Source organism: Channa argus, chromosome 1 (genome assembly GCF_033026475.1).
Source record: "Channa argus isolate prfri chromosome 1, Channa argus male v1.0, whole genome shotgun sequence".
NCBI lineage: Eukaryota > Metazoa > Chordata > Actinopteri > Anabantiformes > Channidae > Channa > Channa argus.
In genome coordinates, this window is record NC_090197.1 from 11,424,264 (window position 1) to 11,446,194 (window position 21,931).

Genomic DNA, 21,931 nt, shown 5'->3' on the forward strand with positions numbered 1-21,931 from the left:
AATATTTTGGAAGATAAACCCAGTCCACTAATCTTTTATTACTTTCTTCAGTCACAAGTTTACATACACTAAGATCACTATGCCTTAAAACAATTTGGAAAAGCCCAGATGATGATGTCATGACTTTAGAAGTTTCTGATTCTGATGGTTAATTGGAGGCACACCTCAAACAAACTGCTTCCTTTTGTGACATCTTGGGAAAAATCTAATTAAATCAGCCAAGATATCAGGAAGAGAATTGTGGACCTCCAGAAGTCTGGTTCAACCTTGGGTTCAATTTCCAGATGCCTGAAAGTGCCACGTTCAACACCATGGGGATGTCCAGCCATCATACTGCTCAGGAACGAGATGGGTTCTGTGTCCCAGAGATGAACGTGTTGTGAAATGTGCGTATCAACCCCAGAACAAAAGCAAAAAACTTGTGAAACAAGTCCTGTACCAACATGGGCTGAAAGGCCACTCAGCGAAGAAGAAACCATTACTCCAAAAGCAACATAAAAAAATCCAGATAACAATTTGCAAATACACACAGGGTCAAGGAACTTAATTTTTCAGACATGTCCTGTGCACTGATGAAACTAAAGTTGAATTGTTTGGCCATAATGACCATCACTACATTTGGAGGAAAAAGAGGGAATGTTGCAAGCCTGAGTGCAACATCCCAACTGTGAAGTATGGGGGTGGTAGCATCATGCTGTAGGGGTGTTCTGCTGCAGAAGGGACTGGTGCACTTCACAAAATAGATGGCATCATGAGGAAAGTACATCTCAAGACATTAGCCAGGAAGTTAAGGCTTGGGAGCAATTGGGTCTTCCAAAAGGACAATGACCATAACCACACTGCGATATAAGTTACAAAGTAGCTTAAACACAACAAAGTCTATGTTTTGGAGTGGCCATCGCAAAGCACTGATCTTAATCCTATAGAAAATTTGTGGGCAGAAACCTGAAAAGGTGTGTACAACCAAGGAGGCCTACAAAATGAAATGGGCAAAATTTTTCAGCCAACTATTGTGAGAAGCTTGTGGAAGGATATCGAAAACGTTTGACCCAAGTCATGGAGTTCAAAGGTAATGCCCCCAAATACTAAGGAAGTGTATGTAAACTTCTGAGTTCTTCTGACTTCTGGGTATTCTGGCATTTACCAAATAGGAATAATTTTTATAAAATTAAAAAAGCAAGTCTAACTGACCTAAAACAGGAAAAGTTTAGTCTGATTTAATGTCAGACAGTGAGAAAAAAAGATTGTGTGACTTTTTAAACTGTGTACATAAACATCTGGTTTCAACTGTACATAGCTGCAGTGAGAATGGGCAATATGGTAAAATATGAGATTTCCTATTAGATAAGAAATAGTTATTAATTATGTCGGTATAGATTAAAAGTTTGTTTTAAGGAAATGTTTTTTTAGTTTGTCCTAAATGATCAGGTGTCCAAATGACTATTGAAACAGGTTTAACTGGGGCGATTCACTTTCTGTATTCATTCCTTGTGTTGCGACAGGAACCCCCCCCCCCCCCCCCCCCGCCCCCCAAAAAAGGTTTTCAGGAACGTTTTTCTTTGCTTTCCCGAAAATATTAACTTCTCACAATTCCATTCCCTAGTTGATCCTGACACCGTTCACTGTGTTGACAGGATGAATCACAATTTTAAATAACAACACTGACACATTAAAATGCATAGTTATCCCATAATCTAATAAGCATTTGCTGTTTTAAAAACCTTTTTAAAAAGGTGCCTGGCAAGTTGGGTTTTGAAAAGAACCACCATCCATAAACAACATTTTTTCTCTTTACTGTAGGTCTCATACGTCTCCCATCTCACGAAATTACCCAGTAGCCGTTGACGGCTCTTTAGTGACGGATCAAGTCCAGTATTACAGTTTTCTTTTCCCCTTTTCATTTACTTTTTGGAAAAAGGAAACGGAGTGCAAGTGAGTCTGATACCTTCTTTGTCTTTATAGTACACCTGGCCGCTAAGTTAGTGCAACGTATTGAATGGAAATATTTGTATGTGTTTGACTAACCAAGACGTTGCTAAGCTAGTTAGCTGGATCTCTGGTTAGTAAGCTAACTTACGTGATAGCATAGCATAGCAAGCGAACATTAACCTCATTCTGCGATATCACCTCGAGACAAGTCGGGACAAGACCAGGTCAGTGCCTGGTATATTTTGCATGTCTATGCAAACACAGAAAAGTTAGACGGAATTAGAGCAGAAATCATATAGCTATTACAGTTGCATATAGGTTTGCCTTACCCGATAAGATATTTTGTGGTGTTGGCCGTTTTATTTTAGTCGCGGTTGCTAGCTAACGTTTGGTGCTTGCTAAGCTCGTTAGCTTCCACTCCTGTATAGATAGCTAGTGTTGGTCCTATTGGAGGATTACGTTTGTTCGTTTTGCGTATAGCCAAACGTTGGATCGTTTTCTAGAAGTGTTTAGCTTGTCGTTACAATTTAAAAGTAGCCTCTTGGCTCTGGTAAAGGCTGCACATATATTATTTTAACTAATAAACGCCTGGAATAGACGATGAAGCTAACGTTAGTAAATAATGTAACGTTAGCTTGAGCTGATGCAGCGTCTGTTCAAGGCAGTGCTGTGGTTAACCCTGGTGTTTATTTCGATGTTACTACAGATTTCAGAGTAGTTAGCCTAGTTTAGTCTAAATGGCCATTTTTTATTATATTAGCCGAATGATTATACGTCGCCTTGGTTAAAGGTGTGCTACAAAACTGTCTGTGTTGACGTTAATATTCACCGGGCCTGTCTCCACCGCCATTTTGTTTCGGTCTCGTAATAAATTCTTTCTTTTTTTTGCGTTGTGTTGTACCTCATGCGAATTACACATAAAACCGCATTGTTTCAAGAGGATTAATCGTGTTGACCTTGTGGACTATTCAACACGATGCACTCGGCAGTGTCCAAGCGCTAACGAGTTACTGTTGCCGCAAGGTGTTGATAATAACGTTACATTATGAAACACGAACGCAGTCCCCCTCCCAACACGAACACACAGGGCCTGTGCTAGCGTTGTTAGCACTGCAATAAAGGTGTAGGTCTGTAGTATAAGCAGCTTGTATTTTGCCTATGTAAGGCTGTGCTTTCTCATTTTGTAGCCACCAAGCTACTTAGCTTTTATATTATCTTGTATACCAGATTTGCTCCGTACGTATCATTAGCTTTAGCGATACAAGAGCTTTTCCTGGTTGTCATTGCTGCAGTTGTGATTTGGTCGTGTAGCTGCTAGCCCCCGTTAATCCTCACACAACGTGTAGTTGACAAGCCATCCCACGACCTAATTTTTTAATCTCATCTGGTTGTGGAAGCACCGTTGAGTGTTGCTGCTCTGTAGCTGTCCTTTGAGTTCGTTTTTAATTCATCTAATTTTCTCCCCTCATCGGTGCATTGCATTGCAGACATGGTTCATTTTGTCATTATCCTTTTACAAAAGAAACCGAATGGATTTGTGCGTGTCTTTTGATTCATATAAGATTGGTTAAATATGGTTAATCCAATGTTACTTATGCCACTTCTTGCTGCCTGGCCCTGATTGTACTTATACGTGTATGCATACTGTTATTGAGGGATACTGAAAACCGATAAAGCTGTCTCCACTTGGGATTCCATTAAATTCACTTTACATTTATTGAAATACACATAGGTCATTAAGATGCAATACAGTTGTGCCTGTATTTTGAGTGCTTGCTTGAAGTCTTTAACTCTTGAACTGTTCAAGTATAGAGCCATTTGGATTATCTCAATACTCTATTCCATGCTAGTGAATGCAAATAACTGTAGTATGACAGTCTTGGATGTCTATGGAGTGGGGAAAGGAGTTTAACATGCTGGATACAGCCAAATCATTGTGAATTGGACAGATGTCAGTGCAGTGCGTTTTATTGATGTGCAGTAAAATGAGTTCAAGCAAAAGGCCTGGCAGTTGCCATGGAGCCAACACTGTCTCAAGGCAAGGGATAGAGAAATATAATTTATTATGTGTTGCCGTAGAAACCATGGTTCTACTTTTTATTTCTTTTGTACAGTGTCTCCTGTGATGGGGTGTTTAGTCATGCTGTGTACTAGGTCTGCTCACATTAGTCTGCATTCATAGTGGCAATATCTTTCATTTTATTGTAGTTGTATATTGTTTAAGGATTGTATGGCTTTCCAAATGTTGCCCAATTTATCCCGGTACTGAGCTACCCTTGCATCTGCTAAAAAGCTGCAACTGAACTAGAATTTATTAGAAACACTTAACAAGTGTAGGTGCACCTGCCACCATCACCTTTATACATCAAGTCAAGTTTCCATTGTGTGTAAATTATAAACATGCAAACAGGATAGTATAACAGTATGTAAATAGTGCAGACAATGCACGAGTCAAAATTAAATGGTGTCTGAGACCTTGGTATTGGAAAAATGGATCACCACAAACATAGTCTTTAAAATATACAAAGAGGAGTTTTAAAGGTTTATTGGGGTTATCTGTTAAGCATGGTGATATAAAAATTGTTTTTGTAGCTTTTTAATCTTGTCATTATCTTGTAAATGTACGTAAATGATCTAAAAGTTAATTGGCCTCGGATTTTATTTATTAGGTGGACATTGAAAGGAATTGCTGTTTATTACTTTACTAATTGGGAATATATTGTGTATTGGCGTGGAAATCCAGGCTGCTACACCTGCCCAGAAAAAAAGTTTTTTTTTTAAACCCTGCTTTTAAAAAAATGTGTTTTTTATTTCTTTTGCTTATTCATTTTCTTGTTGTAATATATCACATTTTGCAAAACTACCTGTTTTCTTAGTCTTTTGTATCTACGGCTATAATGTTGTCTGTCAGTATTTAATCACCGCAGACATTCAGAAAACGCTGCCATCAAATCCTGTATTTCAATCTGTCAGGTCGAATCCTATATGGTCAAATAATGTGACTTGTAAGAAATGTTTGGTTGCAGTGGATATTTTGTATGCTTGCATGCACTTTTACTTACTTTCTATGTAAAACAAATATCTCCGTCTCTGTTGCTTTTTTACCAGTCTCAGGGCTCACCATACTCAATGAGCGGACAGCGCAATGTCAGAGCGCTCTGGGCAAACTGCAAAGGGGAAGGAAGGCAAAACCAAGTATGCGTCTCTCAACCTGTTTGATACATACAAAGGAAAGAGCCTTGAAACACAAAAGCCTGTTGGTGAGTATATAGGTTATCTTATGTCTATTTTTCCATTCTCACAATATAAATGAGTGTAATGGTACCACTTTTTTTGCAATTTATAAGATGAAGCTGAAAGGAGTAAATGTGGGTAATTACAGTTAGGTATACTGCTTAGTGTTATTGTTAAAAGTACCTGTCTGCCATGCATCGTGCATCACCAACTAATACAACTTTTATGCTTTCCCTACTGACTTCCAAGTAGCGCTCATATTAATTTCCAATAGAGGTTGTGCATAACGTTGCTGCATCTCTCAGAATATCTCCCATTTTTGCTGCTACTCAATATTAGGAATTAGGGATGCTTACCACTATTAGTAAAAGGCATCTGTGGCTTTCTGTCAGGGAGGATAACTTTGCCTTTGTAGCCATCTTAAAAGAAATTATGCATGACCTGGGGGTGACAGGCTCTCAAGCCTCAACATGTCAGCTGAGCCTTGGAGCTACTCAGCCTGACCTGAGACAGAGGCTTACTTGTGGAAACTGTTTGACTTCTGTGCTGAGTTCCCAGCCTATGTTTTATTCAGAAGCTGCCTACTAGATCTAAGCAGCCCCCATGCCCCCCCCCCCCAAACACACACACACACACACACACACACGCACACACACACACACACACAGTAAAGCCATGGTGTGGTGTGGCTTTTCTTAGCCTCAATGATACAAATGAAGGATTGATATTCAGCAAAGCTTCTCTTTTCAGAATTTGAAGGATTCTCCATGCCTCTGTGAGCTTCAGTATTCTAATACTTCTCTATAAACTGTAATTGAAATGGATTGGTTGAAGGTTTTTAATAATGACCAGAATGGTAAATGGTCTGCACTTGCTTTTCAACCTATTTGTACTCAAAGCGCTTTACAGTGCTTCTCCTTCACCCATTCGCACACATTCCCACATACTCGAACACGGATGGTGGAGCTGCTATGCAGCTTGCCAGCACTCACTGGGAGCAACTAAGTTGGGGTTCAAAGTCCTGGTCAAGGACACTTTGACATGTGACCGGAGGAGCTGGGGATCAAACCAACAACTGTGGGATTGGTGGAAGACCGTTTTACCTCCTGGGCCACAGTTGCCTACAAGAAGTGTTTCCCTAATAAATATTTGTCAGAGTCGTTGGAGCAAAACTACTAAGCCTCTTGCCTTGTTGGTGGTTCAGTATCCTAATTAAATACCCAGCAATGTAAGCTGGAAATGCCATTCCTGTCATCCAACTGGTCTTTATACCTCATATGGTTCATTGGTGTTAGGTTTTTAGTGGTCTACCTGTGCTAATGTGTCCACCTTTCTTTTCCTAATATCAGTTCCCCCCCGCCATGGCCTGCAGTCTCTTGGTAAAGTTGCCTCCGCGCGGCGTATGCCACCCCCTGCCAACCTGCCCAGTCTAAAGGCAGAGAATAAAGGCAACGATCCCAACGTCTCGCTCGTTCCCAAAGACGGCACAGGATGGGCAAGCAAACAGGAACAAGCAGACCCAAAGAGGTGAGTATGTCCAATCAAACACACCAGCATTTTAGACTACTTGTTAAGATATACTCCAAATGTTGAAAGTTTTAAGAATGTTGCTGTGAGTGTGTTTTTTAAGTTTCTCTTTTATTGGCTCCTGCCCTTGCATATTTCCCCATTTTCTATAATCTGCCTCAATGTTTGTGGCTTATATTTCTTTCTCTCAGTACCGATGCATTGTCAGCACCGCAGCCGGAATTGCAGCAGCCTGTGGCTTCACAGATAACTGCACCGACCCGCCCGAGAACCCCGCCAGCTTCAGAGGTACTGACAATCACAGTAACCCTAAATCAAAATGATATTCTGAGTTAATAATATGCTAGAAGATAATGGCAACCACAGTTGGCATGTACAGTTGGATTAAAATGTTTGCTTCCCCTTATTTTGAAACAACGTAAAAATGAGTAAAATAGTTTATTCAACATAATATCTAATACACATTTAATTAGTACAAATGTTTTTTTCATCAGAAATAAAAGTTGATTAATTTATCAAGAGGGATGCAAGTTTTTTCACTTTTGTCATTTCCATTACCTTACTACAACCCTTTTTTATACTCTCCGTGATTTTTTCTGTTACTTCTGATGATAAAAGAACATTTGTAATGTTATGACATCAAGTTTATTGGTCTATCCCTACCCAACTAGTGGTCTACCTACTGCTGACTACCTGGATCAGGTGTGTTTAGTCAATTAGACATTGGGAGATATCAATTTTAGTTGTCTTGACCCCACCCCATACTCTTCTAAGAAGGTCTCTTCCCACTTTTGATTGACTGAACTCATCTTTACTAGGTAATGCACAGTGGGTAGGGCACCAGTTGGATTGGGCTATTTGGAAAACAGGCAGGGCATTGAGTTCTTGAGGACCAGGGTTGGGAACCATGCAGTATTTATTACTTTGTTTGCCTCCTCTCCTCAGGCTCTGGCCCCCACATCAACCCAGGCCGTAGGGGCAAGGTCCTGGGCACAGGCCAGTGTTACACATGGAACACAAGGGGATGGTTAGTCTTCATTTTCATATCTCTTTTCATATTTCTCAATACATCTCTCATGAGCTTTTAGTTCCATATATGTCCTCTGAAAATCATTCCGTTTGTCTTCCCTTTCTGCAGGTGGAAAGGGATCAAACCAACCGTCGCCATTCTCTCGCGAGGAATTTCCCACCCTGCAGGCGGCTGGCGACCAGGACAAAGCTGGCAAGGAACAGGGCACTGCAGATCAGTGGTATGGGCCCGGACCAAGCCTCCGCCCCCAGAGTGAGTGATAACCTCTTAGTCTTTAATAATTGATAAACCATTTATTTACTGTATTCAGTGGTGTTGAGAAAAGAAGAAAAGCTTTTGAATTGACTTGTCAGGCAGTGAGAACAAGATGGGAGGGATGTGATATAAGTTAGGGTGGTAAAGCATGGCAATATAAATGTGCCGACAAGCCAAGATAGTGTGTTAAGAAGGAGGAAGAAGCACTTTGAGGAGCTGATGAATGTAGAATATGAGAAAGAAGGTAGTGGAATGGTAGAGGAAGGATAGTGAACCAGGAAGTGCAGAAGGACAAAGTAAGGAAAGCAGTAAAAAGAATGATGAATGGAAAGGTGTTGGTCCGGATGACAGTAGAGTGGTTAACCAGATAGTTTAACAAAATTCTGAAAAGTGAGAGAATGCCTGAGGAGCGGAGAACAAGTGTGATTATTCCGATTTTTAACAACAAGGTGAGATGTACAGATCTGCAGCAACTACAGAAGCATAAACTTGATCAGCCACACCATAATTCTGTGGGAAAGAGTAGTGGACACTAGGCCGAGAGGAGAGGTGATGATCAGTGATCCGCAATACATTTGAATGCCAAGAAAGAGCACCACAGAATCAACACTTGTTGGGTTTGCATCAAGGTTCGGCTCTCAGCTCCTTCATGTTTGCAATGTTCATGGATATGTTGACAGACAAGGCCAGACAGGAGTCTCTATGGACTATGATGTTTGCAAATAACGTGATTGATAGCAAAATTAAGGAGCAGGCTCTGATGAACCTGGAAAAGTGGTGGTACACACTGTAGATAAGGGGAAGGAAAATCAGTGAAGCAAGATGGAGTATATGTGTGTAAGTGAGATGGTGGTGAAATTATGCAATTGCAAGACAAGAAATAGATGGTAAAGATGGATGAGTTTAAATACCTACGGTCGAGAATTCAAAGAGCGTAAAGGAGCGAGTGCAGACTGGGTGGAGTGGATGGAGAAGAGTATCAGGACTGATCTGTAAAAGAAGGGTACCTGCAATAATGAAAGGGAAGATTTACGAGATTGTAGTGAGACAAGGTCTATTGTACGGCCCAGAGATAGTGGCACTGACAAAAAGACGAGGCGGAGGGGGAGGTGGCAGAGCTAAAGATGTAATTTTGAGGGACAAGGATGAACAAGATTAGGAATTGGTATAACAATGAAATAGCACAAGTAGAGACAAAGTAAGAGAAGCGAGACTTAGATGTTTTGGGCATGTACAGAAGAGAGATCCAGGGTATATTAGGGAATGAATAGACAGACGGGAGGAGAAGAACGCCAAAAATAGATTCACATTATTAAATTAATTTGATCATTGTAGCAAAAATTGTGTAATTTTGTAAACTTGTGTTAAAGTCCATACGGCATAATAACTGTTCTGTCCTCTATTGTGTCCTAAGACGTTACAAGTTGGCGGGACGGTGGGGGCCGAGCCCTGGCTCCCACCCTGTCTGGGGAGGGAGCAGCAGAGGGTGGCACTGTTGGGGCTTTGGTGATGGATGGGACAGCTGGGGTCCCCCCTCCAAACTCCCAGACCCTCGGGCCACCTAGGAATCCTCCTGCAGGCAGCCCCGCCTTGCCCCTGCCCCAGCCCCCTGTGGGGCCTGGGTTCCCCCCATACAGAGGGATCATGCCTCCCTTCGTAAGTTACTTCCTGCTTTTTTTTTTCTTTTTTTTTTTATTTTTTTTTTACGAGTATAAAATTATTTGTATTTTAATTAATTTAATTTTTCTTTTTGCTTTATAGATGTACCCTCCATATATACCCTTCCCGGCCCCCTATGGCCCACAGGGGCCCTACAGGTACCCACCTCCTGGTGAAGGGCCGGCTCCAAGGTATTCTTTGATAAAATTAGTTGTGAAGCTTATAATTTAAAAACATTGTAAATTGAAGGTTCACAATTTACCTTAATTTATAAGGGGCCATGGGGTTATGCTATTTTGTATCTACACATCATTTATACATTTGCTACTGTCCTCTTTCAGGTTCTCTCGTGGACAGGGTGGTCCTGACAGCAGGCCCCAGGGCAGCTCACGTGATGCAGGAGGAGAGGTGGTAAAGCGACCCTCTATCCTGAAGCAGGATGACCTTAAGGAGTTGGATGAGCTGGACCATGATGGAGACGAGGGCTGGGCAGGTCTGAAATTCTTCATACACAAATATACAACATGTAAATTGGCTTGTGTTAGGAGCAGTTATAAAGCCCATTGCAGGTATTGATATTGCAAGTATTTGGCTATATAAATGAAATCTGTCTTTACACGAGTTAGATGGCTTTGTTTGAAATTACAGAAAACAAAAGGTGAAAGAAAAACAATTCATGACAAACAAATCTACACTGATGTAAAACTGTTATAGAAAATACAAGCATAATCACAAAACCTCAGATACTTCAAGATCAAGAACTACTACAGTAATGTCTGCCCACTTTAAAGATCTTTTTTTTTTATCCTAGGGCTTTGCATATTTATTCAGTGTTTATTCCAATAAATGTCTAAAGGGGTGATGATTAGAAAGGGTGTACATAAGATTAATGCTGGCTGATTTTTTTTCTCCACATAATAATTCCTGCTGATCCAAGCAAAGAATTGCCAGTCACTACAACAAGCTCAGAGGAGATGGGGTGATTTGATTTATTAGAGTAAAAGATCACTGTATAAATGTTTGGTACAAACATAGTTTTCTTGTCTTTTATGGTTTTGCAGGAGCTCATGAGGAGATTGATTACTCTGCCAAGTTAAAGTTCAGTGATGATGAAGGAGAGGAAGAGGCAGAAGAGGAGAGAACTGAGAACAACAGTGACTCTCGGTATGTGGTAAAATCAATGTGACATTTATCTATAAAAAAGCTTAACTGGGGGGTTTAAATTCTGACTGTGCTAAACCAGCTAAAACATACAATTTACCCTGTTTTTCAGTGACCAGCAGAGATCCCAGGATTTGCCCACTGGAACTCGCTCTCGAACTTCAGACAGCAGTGGAGACAGCCGCCGGACTCCTCCCTCTAATGCTGATAATGGTGTCCTACCCCCCTCCAGCAATCCAGGATGGGCCGAGGAGGGAGGCAGTGGCTGGGGGGGCCAGGGAGCACCTTCCAACTACCAGGTAGCATGTGGAACAAAAGCAACAAGGTGTTGCTGAGATAGACTATACTCAAGCGGTGTAAAGAGAAGTTTAAGGTCTCTACTCATAGTGCAGTGTGCACTATTAAGCAAAGACGTATTTGTGGGCAGAGAAATGTTATTAGGTATGTTTTATCAGTGTAGATTAGTGTGGCAGAGCATGGCTAACTCTATCTGCCTGTACAGGGGCGCAGGACTGGATTGGGTGGTCCACGGGAGCAGCCCTCCCCCCCACCTGGGCCGCTTCTTGGACAAGGGCCCTACTGCTTTTACCGACAGGTAGACATCAAGTTAGGGCCTCAAAGACCAATCATTTCTCTCATTATGCCATCCTCCGCCCACAGGTCTTATAGAAAAGTCATCTTTAGTTCTTACATTCGCTATTTACATCTTGGGTTCAGTTACAGTTTATGCAACAGTTTTCTCAAGATTGCGATGATCTTCTCTATTCCAGGGTTAAAATTTGGTAACAGAGAATCAAATGCTTTCTCACTATTCAGGACCGTCCCCACAACCAAGGTGGCACTTTAGTTCCTGGTAAACCTGCACCTGCCCCACTTCAGCCAGCAGCAGGGGGTCCTACTACTCCTTCCCAGCCAGGCTTAGGCCATGTGACCCAGGGGGATGATGAGGATGAGACTTGGCGGCAGCGCCGAAAGCAGTCCTCCTCAGAAATTTCTGCTGCTGTTGAGAGGGCGCGCCGCAGACGTGAGGAGGAAGAACGCAGAATGGAGGAAGAGAGACGTGCAGCCTGTGCAGAGAAGCTAAAGAGGCTGGATGAAAAACAGCAACAGCAGGGCAGCACTGTAGGAGGTTGTGGTAGCGGCAGTAAAACTCCCAGCCTGGATGGAAACTCTACAGCTGCCATAGCAGGCAGTCCTAGTCCATCTATTTCGGCCTCCGCCTCCTCACCCAACATCAGCCAGCCCCCGTCCCCCTGTGTGGACCCTGAGGAGCCTCCACTTCTGGTTGTCCAGCCAGGGGCAAGTCCTGGAGTGGGTGACAGACAGCGAGCCAGCAGCAACAGCAGTTATGACTCCAATGCAGGTAAGTTCCTTAGGAGCGCATGATCATTGATGACTGGTCTAAAACATTTGGATCTCTAAATTGGGATTTTGCTTTCTCTCTGTCTGATGTGTCTACAAGGCAGTTCAAATAACACCTACCACTTATTCAACCCCATTAACCTGTTATACTTGTTTAGATGCTCAACAGTGTTCCCAGCCGGCTGTGTCACAACCACTGCAGCCCACTCTCGATGTGCCTTCACCAGTAGAGAGTGAAGACACAACGGTTGTTCGTCACCCTCGTGCAGGAACTGGAAGTGAAAGAGCAGTCGACCCAGTGAAACTTGAGAATATTGGAGGGGGAGCAGGTCGTCAAAGTAGTGGTCCTCCTGGCCAGGGATACTCAAAGTACCAGAAGTCTCTTCCACCTCGATTTCAGAGGCAGCAGCAGGTGAGGATTTGTACTTGGCTGTTGTTATTACTTTTATTATTTTCTCCTGTCTCCTAATTTATTTTGTGTGTTGTAAACAAGAAACAAAGATAACCATTTCATTTTCTGAAGATATGTACTATTTGATATGTACCCTTTTATTTTTGTTCATCCTGAAATGTTTATTTTTTTTCATAAACATATTTATTTATTTATTTTTAATGACATTTGTTTGTCCTAAGGAGCAGCTCCTAAAACAGCAGCAGCAGTGGCAGCAGCAGCACAGCCAGGCATCACAGAGCCAGCTGTCCCCCCAAGCCCAGCCTCCACAGGGTCCTTCACCAGGTTCAACTCCCCAGCCAGGGCCTGGACCTAAGCAGGGGGGACCCCTGTATCAGCCCAGCAATATGGTTAGACCCCCACCCTTACCACTGAATTTTGACCCTCGCTGGATGATGATGTCATACATGGATCCTCGCATGATGCAGGGCCGCCCTCCACCAATGGACTACTATTCACCTGGAATGCACCCAACTGGTATGTTGATTATATTCATTTAATAACTGCAGTGAATAATTTTTTACTTTTTTTTTTTTTTTTTTAACCCCTCTCCTCTCCCTTTTTCCTTCTCACCTACTACTGCACATTCTCCAGCGACACAAATCGCACTAACATTAAAATTTGATTACTCTTCTGCTGTGTTTATATGTGCGGATTTTCCAGTGCGCAGGTTATTTAAGTGCATGAAGTACTGTTCCCCAATTACCCGAGAGAGCCAATTTCTCAGAGTAACCTGCTAACTTCACTGCCTGTAAATGCAGTGCTTGCTTTGTGCTGGAATGACACTGCTTAACTGCTAGTTCACAGTAGGGTGTCTCTGCCACCTTGTTGAGTTTTCTTCACCAGTGTGGCAGGGGTACATCTAAAGTTTTTTGTTTTGTTTTGTTTTGGGTGTCCAGACTGGGTTAAACTTTCAAAAAAAATAACAAAAAAAAAAAACCCAAAACGCTAATAGTGTGCTTATATTGTTTATTCAGTGTCAAACAATTAACTACCATTTTTAAGTAATCATAATAAACAGTTGGGTAGAGATAAATAAATACAAAACCACCTTAAATGTACAAAATATTTCAAAGTTTAGTAATTTCTTTCAGCTTCAGATTTAATCAGTTCTCCTCGTGCTTAAAGCAGCAGGTATCTCCCACCTTGTCACTTTGGGAGGGGGTTCCATTTGGTGTGGCCAACCCAGGCCACCCTCAGCCCCCCGCACTGCGGTGAGTTTTTCTGGTGTAGTACAAACATAGTGACTGAAACTGAGTGCGTAATTGTCAGTTGGAACTAACAGATGTTGAACAGCAGTTAATTTCACTTAAATTACTTCAAGCTAGTAATCAGAGGAGATGTTCTGTACAACCACTAAACAGAGTGTGGGAGAAAGTCAGTGGACCAATCCTAGTTGTTGGAGTCCGTGTCGCTGGGAAGCGCACGTGTCGGGGCATAGGATACCTTCGGAATAGATTTAGTGAAAAACTTAAAATCACGCTGAGCACTACTACCAGTGTTTACCTCACATTGGTACATTGGACAAATTGATTTTGGCCTGGGATTTGAGCTTATCACAAAACCTCATCACCCTCTTGCCACCTTGCCTGAAAACCTTTCTAGGGGAAATACTGCCTACTGCTTGCACAAGAACCATGGTAAACAGTAAGGTGATCTATTTAGGATGAAAATTACAGAATTATGCTGTATATTTTATTTTAAGGAGAAAACTTATCAAATATGAATAAGTACCCTTTTGTCAAGTATATAATATTATAAATATTGTTGGAAATAAGTTTAGATATTTTTGTTTCTTCACTATCACAGGGCTTATTGGGCGTGAGCGGTCAGATTCAGGGGGATCTGGTTCAGACCCATTTGACAGACAGCAGCAGCATCCAGGTCATCCTCATCGTGGGACCCCTCCCATAGATCCTAAACTGGCGTGGGGGCCAGAGGCTTTCCCAGGCGGAGGGGAGGGTCGTGGGCTGACTTCACCTCTGAGGCAGAAGCAGGCTTTGGAAGATGATGATATCACCAAAGGGCCCAGGTAGGGATACACAATTTTATTATAGTTTTTTCTTTCATTGTTTTACTTGTAATCTCTGCAACAATGTTAGTACACACACCAATATAATAGCCACTTCAAAATCATTTGGGAAGTTTTTAAAAATGTATTACTGGTTTAAGTAGGTATTTTGTGTTTGTATTTTTTTTGTGTTAGGAGTGATACTCCTCCACACCGTATGCGAGAGAGTGGATTGGGACCCATCCAGCAGCCCAACTCCGGCTCTGGGACATCCAATCAGACCCCTCCTCCTGTTGGTACTCAAGTGGGTGCCCAGGGAGGTAGCCACCACTCTCATCACTACATGGGTGGCCGGAGCAACTACAGCAATTTCCCAGAGCAGGGTGCAAGGATGCCTACCCATCAGCAGCAGCAGAGGGCAGGTGACAGGGGGAACCAACCGCATAGCTTCACCCACCAGGACGAAGGGCCTTCCCGAGGATCTCAGCAGGGCCAGATATGGGGAGCCCCACACCCTCACTACGATCGCAATGGTCGTTCAGACCTCCCTGTAGAGAGCAATTCTCACCTCCACACCCATCACAGCCATCACCCACCACAGCCTCACTTCCCTATCCACTCCCATAAGCCAGAGAACAGCCGTGACAGGGTTGTTGAGACTCCTGCTAAGAAGAATGACTCTTCTCCACCTCTTAACCAACCTTTGCTGTCATCTTCTTGCTCCTCGTCCTCTTCTTCCTCTTCTGCAAGGGATGATGGAAGTGTCACAGCTGCACTGCATCATCACCCATCACAGAGAGATGGAGAAAATAATATCGGGCATAGTCTTGGTGAAAGAAGCGACAGTAGTAACATTGGCAGTAACAGCCATGTGAAACAGGAGAAAACAGGCCCAGCATACGCTCTCCATTCTTCTATGACCTCTAGTCCACCTCTCTCCCAACATGGCAGTCATACTCAGCAGCAGCATCATCCCCATCCTAAATCAAACCAAAGAGGGGGGCGGGAACACAAGACAGAGACCCAGTGGGGCCCACGTCCTGGCAGCACCAATACCGGTGGAGGGTCCTCTCATGGCAGGAGGGCAAACAATACAGGCAGTGGTAACAACTCCCGTGGCGGGGAGGACCCTAACACTCCATCAGATCACAAACCCCCCAACCAGACTGGAGGCAGCAATGTTAACAAGAGGGCTGGTCCCATCAAGAAGCCAGTGCTAAAGGAGATGAAAAGAGAAGGAGGGGAGGTTGATGGAGGAAACAAAACAAATGCAGGTTTTGTGAAAGATAAAGAGCAAGATAGTGGACATCAGGCCTCTGTGAAGCAGGAAGCTTCAGTCTCCCAAAACACTTTAGCTCCAACGAAAGATGAACCTGCCCAGACAGCCAAACCCAGGAACGGAGGAAAAGAAAGATCTTCAGGAGGAGCTGGGGGAGGGTCAAGTAGAGTACCCAAAGATGTAGACACTGCTTCCTCTGGATTTTCTGGGTCTTCCTCCAGAAGGGACAGAGACCGCTCCTTTGAGAGAGCAGGTAGTACATCCCACCACCATGGCGTGCCAGCCAAAGGCAACCGAGCTGGTCGTGGTCGAGGTGGAGAGTTCTTTGGGCGTGGCCGTGGTTATCGGAGCACCTACACAGCCAGTGCTGGGCCCACAGGTAGCAGCCGAGGCAGAATGGGTGGCAGGAGTGGCAGAGACTACCGCTCATCTGTTGGTGGTGTCCACCACCAGGAGTTCAAGGGCGAGGGGGGCGGTGGCAGGCATGGTCAGGATCGGTCACAGCATAATCCAGCCAGGGCCAGAAACAGAAGTGAAACCCGAAGTGAGGGTTCAGAATATGAAGAAATCCCCAAGAGAAGAAGGGAGAGAGGCTCAGAGACTGGCAGTGAAAGTGGAGCAAGTGATCTTGGTCACTCAGATAAGGAAGATCACCAGAAACCCAACACAAAGAATGGTTCTGATAATGCCAACACCTCTTCCAGTGGCACCATGTCATCTGCAGCACCCAGAGGTTCCCAAACTCGTGTGTTCACTCCCAGGGGTGTGCCCTCTAGGAGGGGCAGGGGTGGAGGCAGTGGAGGAGGAAATGTATACAGGAGTAGTGGCAACATTAGAGGAACGCCTGGGGGACACAGAGTGGGACCCAGCTCAGGCTCTCATAGCGGGTCCTCCAAGTCTTCAGGCTCAGGCAGGAAACCGCAAGGCCCACCACAAATCTCTGGACCCAAAGACCTGGGTCGGGGAGGAAATGGTGGAGAGAAGAAGGACAAGATACCTGATACAAGTCAAACTCAGGGGACCAATCCCCCTCAACCTTCTTTGCCTACTACCACTCCTGCTACTCCAGGATCCACTGAAAATGGAGGGGTTGCAACCCAACAAATTTCCACCAACGCTATGTCTAATTCGGGGGGGCCAAATGCCCTCCCTCTTCCCACTAACCGTGGGTTCCCTCCCAGCGGATTTGAGCGAACCTCTAGACGTCGCCGTCACGGACGTTCCCAGCACCAGCAGGACAAGCCACCCCGTTTCCGGAGACTGAAGGAACGTGAAAATGCAGCACGAATCAATGGAGGAGTGGGGGTCATAGGGGGAGGAAGGCCCTCCTCTCCTTCTCTGAATTCAGTTCAGGACAACAATGGAGCCCCTATCTCTGCTCCCATGTCAGGTAATGCCCCGAATGCTAACCACAACACCACATTAACAACCAACAGTAACAGTGGGGGTGGGCATCTTGGTAATGCAAACAGCCACCACCATCACCACTACAACCAGAGCAGTGCTGGGCCAATCCACCCCCAACACCACCATAGCCATGGAGCAAAGTCCCCTGACTTTACCAACCAGAACTCAGACCAGGCCAATGAGGAGTGGGAGACCGCGTCTGAGAGCAGCGACTTCACAGAGTTCAGAGACAGGGAGGGAGGAGGAGGAAAGTTGTTTTCTTCCCACCATCACCATCACCTGGGAAGGGGTGGAGTGGGTGGAGGTGTGGTTGAGCGCGACATGACAGGAAAAGAGCCCTCTGCTAATAAAAGAAGCTTCTCAAGCCAGCGTCCTGGCATGGAACGGCAGAATCGGAGGGTCAATGCAGGAGGAGGGGGAGGGGGAGGGGGAGGCAGAGGCCCACGTGGTCCACCTGGTGGTGGCTCCGGTGGGCCTGGTAGCGGAGGTGGCAACCGTGGGGAGAAGCGTGGCAACTGGCCCTCCCCAAAAAACAGGAAGTGATGGAATATATAAAAACATTTCCAATGAACCCCACCCATATAAAAACCCACCCTGTTACATCTTAATCTTTTTTTGATCATTGTTTCATGGCTTATCTGTTTGCATCCCTACAATTATTAATGCTTGGTACAGTATACGGAGATGGTATTCATATTCACTTTAGTCCCACCCCCACTCACTTTACATTTTTGTCTTTTGCATAAATCAACTATCTACCGTCCGTTATCGTAAAGTTCTGCATTTGTTCCGTCTTGTTGTCCGATTAGATGTACCCCCCACCACCACCTCTCTTTACCTGCCCTCAAGAATCTCACCCCAGTTGGATGTGGCAAGCATGTGGTTCTGCAACAGAGGTGCACGTTGACACTCACAGAGCTCCACACACTTGCATATACAAGCACAAGTATGAAATCTTTATGAACCCATTTAGTCATGTGAGTGCAAAAATCGAAGTGGAATTAAATTGGCTAAAGTGTTTGGATTGGGCTAATTTTTATATTATCTGTGTATATTTCCACCGTACTTTGGCCTTGGTGGTATTCCGTAGTGCAGTTCAGCATTACTTTCCCCACAAAGGGAGATAATGCAGATTCACCTTTTAACAAGAAATGTTCCATAAAATGTTTTTTTGTTGTTGGGTTTGTTTTTGTTTGTTTTTTTTTTTGCTTTTCAGTTGAGTTCAAGTCTGACAAATGTTAGTCATCGTCTCTTCTACAAAGCAAGTCATTAAAATACCTTTTTTAAAATAAATTCCCCAATTCCTCCTTTTACTGACTTTCTGGTCTCCCGTAAAGTAAATATTTCTAATTACTGTGATAAGATTCATTGAAGTACTACTGCTCAGTCCTCACCTACATTTGCATTCATTTGTCTTTAACATCAGTGTCTCTGCTGCTTGATTGAGTTGTTGACCTTTTCTGACCTTTGGTGAACTTTTGATTGGGTTTTTTTATTTTTTTTTTATTTTAAGGTAATAAAGGCTTATTTTTCTCCTCCCCCCCCCCCCCCCCCCCCTCCTCCTTAGCCACAGAAATTCTGCACACTGCAAAAATTTCTTTAAGGACAATAGTTTTACTTTCTCATGAGTTTTGCTTACCCTATGAAGACTGTATTGATAGCTTGATGGCTTTATTTTAATAACCATTATTTCTCTGTGATTTCCATTTTTAAGGAGACTGCTTTTCCTTCCATCAAGGTGAAATACCTTTTAATCGTAATGAAGGGAAAAGGGCAGTGTAATGAAAATGTAGGTCACAATAGAATCCAGAAAAATGTTTGTCATAAAATTATTTATGCTTCAGTAGATAATCGAACATGTTCTAATAAGCACTCCTTGTAGTATAACAAAAACCCTTGGTTACCGTTTTGTTTTGTTTTTTGTGTTAATGTTTTTGGGCAAGTTAAATGTGCAAGAGGACTGGTACTCTGTCTGGGCCCAGAGTACAGAACTAAGCTGAGTATTGAACTACTACACCCCTTCTACTCATGCCGTGATGCAAGAGCAGTGGGAGTGTGCTCTTGTGAGGACTCCTCACACCAAGAAGGACTATTACTAAGAGCTCCTTGTCTGAGGAAGTATTTTTCAAGTGCGTGTGCTCGAAATGGCTGTTTGAGTACATGGTGGCAACCAGTAGCCCAAACTAATTGATTACAGGACTATGTTGAAACGGTGACACAAGTCACTTTCTGCAGTTCACCACACGGTTTTCCAAGAAACAATGTGTTGAGTAAATATTGGATTGTTGTAGGATTACACTTGTAAACATAGTTTGTCTCTCGCATAAAAGACAGAAAATGGCAAAAATAACCAGAGACAATAACCATGGTGAACTGCATTGATAATTTTCATCTGCATCAATGTTGTCACTGTTGTAAGTTGGGGTTTATTTGTTTACTGACAACTGTTTGAAGATCGTTTCTGGGATGTTGTGAGTAGGGCATTGGATGATTTGTATGTGTGTGTTTGTGTGTGGCGTGTGTGTGTGTGGTTTCTTTTTGTTTGTTTGTTTTGTTTTGGTGTCTAATTGCTCTGGAAGGGGTGGGGACCAGAGGGTTAACATGAACGGCAAGCACTTTCTGTCTTGTTTGCCCACACTTGATTTAACCAATTTTTCTGCTGTTTCTTAAATACATCCATATATATATACATTCAGCTGTGTGTATATGTTAATCCAAATGAAGAACATGCAGTGAAGAACTTCACCAGTTTTTTGTGTAAATTAAGCTTACATTCTTTAGCAGGCAAGTGAAGTTGGACATGTTATTTTTCACTGACTTCTTCTAAGCATGAACACACCCCTGGTTACAGCTTGCCTTGCCTGTTACTGGTTTATACGTTGACAGCTGTACACCTAACACTGGCTCAAAGAGTCCTTCATCCCTCCTTAACTCTTAATGTTGATGTGCTCATATTGTATGTACCCATGTTAAAAGAAAACAAAAGTAGTATATTCCAGATAAAAAAAAAAAAAAATTCAAAGATTGTACTATGTTTCCAGCATTACCAAGGTACCTGGAGTGGTGCAAAATGTTTTTAGCATTTATGGTTTTATTATTGGAACCGTAATATACACACATGTATGTATATTGGTATGTATCTAAGTTTTGTCTACCCCAACTTACATTCCCACAAACAGATGTTGCCATTTTTAGTTTAAGGGAGCAATGTACAAGCAGAGAAGTGTCTTATTATAATAAAGTTATACAGAGAAAGCAAAGTTAAATAAACTACTTTTGATTTAATGGAAAATGTAAATTGCATGCCTCATTCTTTAATAGAAAAGGTGGCATTTGTTTTTTTTTCCTGAGCAAGACAAAAGCTTTTGCTGCACATTTTGAATACAAACACTGGTTTAATTCAGTGGGGCTGTATAGCAGGGACCTGATCTACTGGTGTCACACTTGGGGTTGGCTAATCCAGCTGGAACACATTGTTAGAGAAGCCTATATTTGAGTCTGTAAATACGGTTAAACTGCAGTTACTGCGTTGTCCTTAAAAGACAATTTCCAACAGTCTGATATAAAAAAAATTATTTGAATTTTTAGAGGAATTTCTTTAATCTAAAACACAATTTACTATTTATAAATCCTATATGAGAAATATCACATTTGAGAAGCTGGAATCAACAACTTTTTTAGCATTTGTGCGCAGAGCTTTATAAGTAAAATCAATATTTACTTGTCGTGACAAAAATTAACAAAAACTACTGAGTTTACACGTAAAAATCCCAACGTGGATTTTTAAGATCAGCATGAAATGTTTGTCATCAGTCTTAAAATGGTAAAAAAATTCTAAACATGTGGCAATGCCTAAAATACTATAGTCCATAAAGTAAAACACTGGGTAAACACTGAGTCATTTATTTTTCAATATCATTAATCTAAACAGAGGGAGGAAATACTCATAAATGTTACTCAATGCTATGAGAGTATAGTAAGGAAAACCTATATTCTCACACAAGTAAAAGGACTAGAAAAACAAGTATATTATAAAATGTTTACATTGTACTATTTAATGTAGGATAATGTGATTATTTTTTTTATCATGACATTATCTGCTGATTGTTTAGGTTCAGTATGCATATTGAATTGTAAACATTCAGAAAATAGTTAACACCGGTCATTACTACTAACAGTGGACCATAACATTTGCAAAACTTGTTTTTAGTCTAAATTAAAAAAAAAAATAGAAAATACTCACAACTGAGATGCTGTAGCCAAGAAAAGTTGCATGAAAACCAACCTTTCATCTGAAAATTACTAAAAGAGTTGCTGCTTTGATTTTTTTTTTTTTATTGAATTTAATCTACTGATTGCTGAATGGTTCTGAATGTTGGGTATTTTATAACGAAGCAAATTTGATAAGAAATTCAAGTTTTGTATGTAAAATCTATCACTGTATAGTGCTGATCAAATAAAACGTATTACGTTAGTAATTGTTTTGTTATTAAGTCTTAAAGGCTTAGGTTAACTTAGGTTAAAATTGTTTCCAGCTTCACCACACAGTTATAAAATCAAAACAAAACATGGTCACTGACATTGTAAAACAGCTTTTTGGAGTCAGTTTTCTTAATTTCAGGTTTT

General features: G+C 42.4%; 1 protein-coding gene across 6 annotated transcripts; it reads left to right on the top strand.

The window, feature by feature from the left end:
* Nucleotides 1-1,780: 1,780 nt before the first annotated feature.
* On the top strand, nt 1,781-21,779 carry prrc2a (proline-rich coiled-coil 2A). Of its 6 annotated transcripts, XM_067496859.1 has the most exons (18): nt 1,781-1,932; nt 5,038-5,189; nt 6,513-6,690; nt 6,882-6,978; nt 7,636-7,717; nt 7,829-7,972; nt 9,390-9,631; nt 9,737-9,825; nt 9,976-10,127; nt 10,696-10,798; nt 10,908-11,094; nt 11,298-11,390; nt 11,612-12,158; nt 12,316-12,569; nt 12,791-13,085; nt 14,418-14,640; nt 14,815-17,288; nt 18,115-21,779. In XM_067496859.1, the coding sequence occupies exons 2-18, from the start codon at nt 5,075-5,077 to the stop codon at nt 18,210-18,212; spliced, it is 5,373 nt and encodes a 1,790-aa protein (XP_067352960.1). In that variant the 5' UTR covers nt 1,781-1,932; nt 5,038-5,074; the 3' UTR covers nt 18,213-21,779. The 6 variants fall into 6 exon arrangements, with proteins under 6 accessions (XP_067352960.1, XP_067352917.1, XP_067352935.1 ...); XM_067496816.1 differs by having other exon boundaries at nt 14,815-21,779; XM_067496834.1 differs by having other exon boundaries at nt 12,797-13,085; nt 14,815-21,779.
* The last annotated feature ends 152 nt before the right edge of the window (nt 21,780-21,931 follow it).

What these genes read in the sequence shown, in the direction of transcription:
- prrc2a (XM_067496816.1), top strand. Translation starts at nt 5,075, where the DNA reads ATGTCAGAGCGCTCTGGGCAAACTGCAAAGGGGAAGGAAGGCAAAACC. An exon ending in ACCAAGCCTCCGCCCCCAGA is followed by an intron (nt 7,973 to 9,389) that starts GTGAGTGATAAC and finishes TTGTGTCCTAAG; the next exon opens with ACGTTACAAGTTGGCGGGAC. An exon ending in GAGCACCTTCCAACTACCAG is followed by an intron (nt 11,095 to 11,297) that starts GTAGCATGTGGA and finishes CTGCCTGTACAG; the next exon opens with GGGCGCAGGACTGGATTGGG.